The 5,965-nt window shown below is 42.7% G+C and overlaps 1 protein-coding gene across 1 annotated transcript; it reads left to right on the top strand.

Annotated features, from left to right (window-relative positions):
* Positions 1 to 1,763: 1,763 nt before the first annotated feature.
* Positions 1,764 to 2,429, top strand: LOC148849009 (auxin-induced protein X15-like). Its single transcript, XM_088952238.1, has one exon. The coding sequence runs from the start codon at positions 1,944 to 1,946 to the stop codon at positions 2,247 to 2,249; it is 306 nt and encodes a 101-aa protein (XP_088808364.1). The 5' UTR covers positions 1,764 to 1,943; the 3' UTR covers positions 2,250 to 2,429.
* Positions 2,430 to 5,965: the final 3,536 nt, after the last annotated feature.

Below are 5,965 nucleotides of genomic sequence, written 5' to 3'. Positions count from 1 at the left end.
ATGGTCCCCTCCAAGTCAATCCACCAATCACTAAACCAGTGAGTTTGGATTTAATGCTGGCCCATCCCCCATTAGTTTTGATTGAAGAATCTTTCTATTGGATCCGAAGCTGCATAGCCCTTTGATCTTATGGGCATGCTCGTGGCTCGTGGGCTTGTGGCATAGAATGACAACCGAAGGAGCTTCTATGCATTGATTCATTTTTCCATGGCTAACCTTTCTGAAGATGTTGTGTTACTCTTCTAACAAGGCATTCAAAAGATGGATGAAAGTGTCTTCCTTGCAAGGAATCGTTAGCCCACCCATTGGATGATCAAACCCGAATTCTTCCTCGGCCTGACCTAACAATTCTTGGAATGAGGAATGATTCAAGTAGGATACTGGAATAACAAACCTCCTCTTTTCTGCTTCTCCTACATAAACTGCCAAATGACCCTTGGGAACATTGGCCGTTGTTGACCAAAGCGATTGGTTCCTCCCTCCTGAAAGAGAGCGGCGAAGAATCTCCTTTGTGTGAAGCAAACCAGGCAATCGGAAACCCATGATTTTCAAGGTTACTTGTTGAAAGAAGGATTCACAAGATATTGATCTCGGAAGTTGTTATATGAAACACAAGATGTTGATCTCGGAAAGAAAGATGCACTTTCCCTTTGCTTGTGTATACTTATATATAGAGAGAAAGGTAGACCAAGGAAATGGTGTGGGCAAGTAGGAGAGCCCACATTATTCATATTAGGGCTTTCTGAGGGACATGCTACATGTGAAACCACATGATTTTGCCTTTTAACTCGTTTCCAGAGATTTGTTGAGAGTGAATACACTGTGGCTTTAACTTACCAATACATCATTTCATGCCCCCACTGAACCCACTTGAGTAGACAACTGATTGTATATCTTCAATCAGTTGTATTTCCAAATAGTGCATTCATGGTTTCTTGCATTCATATAAGTTGATAGCAAACCACCTGCTCCTGCTTATGACTCTCAAATACAATGAACTGATACATATAGACATATAGTCTTCATGATGACATCACATTAGTGTCCCACATGCACATTTCAGTGTGTATTGGGAACATCTTTCATATTTATCATGGAAAATGTTTGTGGGGTGCTGATGTGAATTCCTCCATGATAACCAAATTGCAGCTGATCAAAATTAAAAAAGGGATTATATATCCATATAAAAATCTTTGAAGTACGGATACACATCATGCAGAATTCTGAATTCCAGCACCCCCCCCTACAACTAGCCCTCTTCCTCTTATAAACCACATTCTGTCCGTAAATTTGTCATCAATTTACGGTCAGGATGCATTACCCCTGTATTTTGGGCCTAGAAAATTTTGATATGGGCTGATTAGTACTTCTCCCTATAAAAATTAGAGAGAATAAGGGTTCTACCCAGGGTCAGAATTTATAAACTCAAAGTACTATAGAGTAGGTGCTAACTCGAAAATGATACTAATTCACGGGCGAGCATTGATACATGAAATATATACATTGTGACCTTTTGAATATGTATAGCTCTGCGATAAAATAGAAAGAGATAATAGTCGTACATACAAAGACTTGCCTCGAAGTTTGACCGACAAATAGCTCGTCAGGGCCCAAAGAAAGGATAAGACAGCACGACCAGCCCACGGTTGCTGATAATTGACTGGGGCGGCAAAGCCATGTGAAACCATAACGTCATGAGCCTTGTCCCTCCTTGTGTCCCATCCCAATGTAATTACTCTGTTTTCAATCTTCACACTTATCATCATCTTTTATTCACAAAGTTATTGTCCATATATATATGTAGAGGCCACACTCAACATCTATCGATCTCATCATTCCACATTTACACAAATCACAATCTCCAATATTCTCAGAATTCTCCTTCTCTCAATCCTTTTGTTGTTTGATTTCTTATTCTTGCAATATAATTGTGCATATAAGCCATGGCTATACGCTTGCCTGGATTTGTTCATGCCAAGATGATTCTTCGACGTTCTTTTCTTACTGCAATTCAATCAACTTCTGCAGCAACAGACGTCCCCAAAGGCCACCTGGCTGTTTATATTGGAGAGACGACCCAGAAGAAACGGTTCGTGGTTCCCATATCCTTTTTGAACCACCCTTCATTCCAATCCTTGCTTACTCGCGCTGAAGAAGAGTTCGGATTTGATCATCCAATGGGTGCTCTGACAATCCCTTGCCAAGAAGAAGCCTTCATTCGTCTCACATCCTGTTTGAACGGTTCTTGAGAACTATTTAAGGATCAAGGAAGACAGCTAAAACTGAAGTCCGGCCAAGAAATGGCCAATTACATGTAAATATATATATATATTTTTCTTCTTGTAAAAGAGAGTTGAGGAAGAAAAAAAAGGAGATTTCTTCCTCTATATATATGAACAATTTTCAATACAAAATTTTCTTCTCATCAATGATTTGAATTCTACAGGAATAATCTAATTCTAATTTCTCTTACTTCTTTTCTTCTTTTCAATGGTTTAATTAATTCCAATTTTACATTTTTTAAATTTGATTTGCGGGATCCCACTTCACAATTCCAACTAATGTGATTTATATCACTCATAATAATCACTTCAAGAGAAGATGTACCAAGTAAAATGTATATAAAAAAAAATGAGGAAAATGGTGAAAACATCCTCTGAAGCGAAACAAGGATATTACGTACCATCGATATACAGGGGTTGTGAAGAGAGTCTCAGTAGTTAACTAGTTATGTAACTCCAGCCAGGTTAATCCTCTATGTTGATTTCAGATTCAAATTAAGCTATTAATTGCTTAATTGCTATTAAATGCTATTAAATGTTGATTCCAGGTTAATCTTTTACAGGGGTTGTGAATGATAAGTGATGAAGGATGATTTGACCCGATCTATGAAATGGCGACACGTGGACACTAATCCGATCTAAGCGACAGTTCAGCATTGTGGCTCGGTACAGCTAAATAACGGGTCCCTAAAGTAGCTCGCCACGACGTAAGCTCCGGGTTTCCCGAGCTGCGCCCAAAGGGATATTCTGAGGCAACTTCAGCTCGCAAGCTAAGAAAACCAGGTCACCCGAACTCTCAAGCAGACAAGTCGTCCCGAGGACTAATTCTACTAAGGGTACTCTTGAAGTATTCCGAGCTCGGTACAAAGTAGCTCACGAGTGGGTCGCACAAGCATTCCATAGGAAGCTTCTATCTGATAGGCCGTACCAATCAGACTGCGCCATATCCCCTACTGACGGTGCAGTCCCTGTCCTTTCGGCAGCCTGCGCCTACGTCTCTCAGTAGGTGGAGGCATGCCTGTCACTTTGGAGACGTGTCACTCGCCCGGGTAAGGAGTATGTCACAACAGCCACCTGCGCCTACGTCTCTCAGTAGGTGGAGGCATGCCTGTCACTTTGGAGACGTGTCACTCGCCCGGGTAAGGAGTATGTCACAACAGCCTGAAGGGTTGAGAGATCCATCACATGGACGCCCAAAGATTGCGGAATAAGGGGCGAATTTCAAAAATTTTTCTCTCCCTTCAACTGGGAATCACATTCCCTATTTAGAAAATCGCATTTTCAAGGATAAATCTTGAACCTTAAACTGAACCAGATCTGAACCAAAAGGAATGGGAGAGAATGATACCTGATACGGAGAAGCAATATCTCCCAACGAAGGTGTTCACGCCCAAGGAAGGATCCAAAGACTGCTCCCACTGAAAATGGCACAGTGCAGGATGGAGCAGAATCAGCAGTGTTCTTCCCCAAGAACTCTGTCCTTCGCAAGAAACAGCAGGATGGAACGTGAGCACAGCTTCCTTTTCAATCCTTTCTCCAAGAATTGATGTCAAGATCCAATATTGACTTCTCCCACAGTTGGAGATCGAACTGAGAAACAGGGCGGCAAGAGCAGGGAGGCGGCAAGAGAGTATTCGCAGGGTGCAGAATTCTCTCTTCTTGATTTCAGCACTAAAGAGGATCTGATGTGTTTCGTGTTCTCTCTCTCAAGGCTGCCGCCCCCTCCTTCCTTTTGTTAACTTGAAAAGATCAGCTCCTAATCCCATTAGGAGGTGCTTATCCAAATCATATTTGGATCAGCCTTCTCTTCTAATGATAAGGATAAACCCTTATCTTATCTACAGACTAGATTAGATTTATCCTAATCTTATTAGGAGGTTTCTAGATCTGAATCACATTCAGATCTGGACTCTCTGAGTGGATAGGATCAAGACCCTATCCTAACTGCTAATCCATCTCAGAATTCGCCCCTTTAATTAACTAAATTAATAGCCCAGTTCGAAATGGGCTTTAGGCCCATTAAGCTTATGTGCTCACTTAACCTTCCTAACTGCTGCCCAGTTGGGCTTCCTTGTATGGCGTGGGACCCAAGCATTGATCTACACATCAGCCACATGGGTTTGGCCCAGCCTTTGTTACAAGGCCTGGTCGAATACACAGTTAAGACAGTGCACACCCTGAAACCCATCGAATGGGCTCTATGGGCCCAACACTTACCCTAAGTGGTCCCTGGGCCAAGCCACCTTGTAACACCCAGGGACTGTGGGCAGATGCAAGATTAGCCCATCAGGTATTATCCTCAATGGTCTTACACTTAACCTCTCAGCCCATAATGATCATACACTGCCCGACAAGAGAGGACCTCTCCCTCGGCTGCAAGGAACAGTGTTGCACTCTCCACTTATATGGATCCCGGGAATTAAAACTCTTTTGCAAACATTTTAGAAACCATAATATATATACTTTTATATCTCATATAAAATATATTTTGCAAAACAAATTTCAACGGTTGAAATCGGCTGCCGACAGTCTTGGTTTCCAACAGTGAGAGTGCATCCCCGATCATTACCTTTGTCCGACAAAGGGGCTGATCCTGTCACTATGATCACCCACTCAGATGAATTCTCGGATTGTCCCAACATACCCAGGTTTTGACCCCCGCTAAGGATCTCACTGATTGGTACATCAAAGACAGCCCGATCCAACACCTAGTGCAGTATCATAATCGAGTCTAGGGGTCGGGTGTAACTTTCCAGTTTTGCCCATCAATCTCCAAGGTCCAGGGCAATACTGGAAATCTGGTCCAGTTCAAAGATTCAATTAATCCCACACTGTATGTGCCTAGGGTCTCACCCCGGTAGCTGAGACAATCCACCCCAACCGACTTGGTGGCACCACAGTGTCAGCCTTGTCAAGATAGGTCTCCCCAGACCGACCCACTGGCTGTGAACATTCTAAACTAACACGAGTCTCAATAAGTGTCCAGTTTAAGGGTATTACACAGAAACATACCAAGGGAACATGAATCAAATATGTACTTTTATTAATTTACAATAAACTCATAAAGTACATCAATTTTGATTGAAGCTAAGGGCATACAAAACTGTCTAACAGCTCCCACTTGCACTTAGGTCCAATCAGGTACTAGCCGGAGTCCCATGCTTTCCACGTGTTACTCAAACACTTTCTGTGATAGTGGCTTTGTCAATTGGTCTGCTACATTATCCGCTGATGCTACCTTCTGAATCAGGACGTCCCCTCTACCAACAATCTCCCGCAGTACGTGGTACTTCCTCTCGATGTGCTTCGACTTCGAGTGGGCTCGTGGCTCCTTAGCCTGAGCAATGGCTCCATTGTTGTCACACAACAATGGGATGGGTGATGTGTCGGACGGAACTACTCCCAACTCATGAATGAACTTCTTCATCCATATGGCTTCTTTGGCAGCCTCACTTGCAGCAATGTACTCGGCCTCGGTCGTGGAGTCTGCAGTGGACCCCTGTTTGCTGCTTTTCCAGCAAACAGCACACGATCCTATCGTGAAAACATATCCAGATGTAGACTTTCTATCATCTGGGTCTGACTGGAAATCGGCATCTGTATACCCTTGGATCTGTAGTGAGCTACCATCGAATACTAGACAAAACTCTTTTGTCCTTCGAAGGTACTTAAGTATGTTTTTC

The sequence above is a fragment of the Nelumbo lutea genome, chromosome 6, assembly GCF_056320005.1.
Source record: "Nelumbo lutea isolate HS-2025 chromosome 6, American lotus-T2T, whole genome shotgun sequence".
Classification (NCBI taxonomy): Eukaryota; Viridiplantae; Streptophyta; class Magnoliopsida; order Proteales; family Nelumbonaceae; genus Nelumbo; species Nelumbo lutea.
This window is presented reverse-complemented; position numbering and strand designations above follow the sequence as displayed.

Excerpts from the sequence above, each read along its gene's own strand:
- LOC148849009 (XM_088952238.1), top strand. The coding sequence starts at position 1,944 with ATGGCTATACGCTTGCCTGGATTTGTTCATGCCAAGATGATTCTTCGA.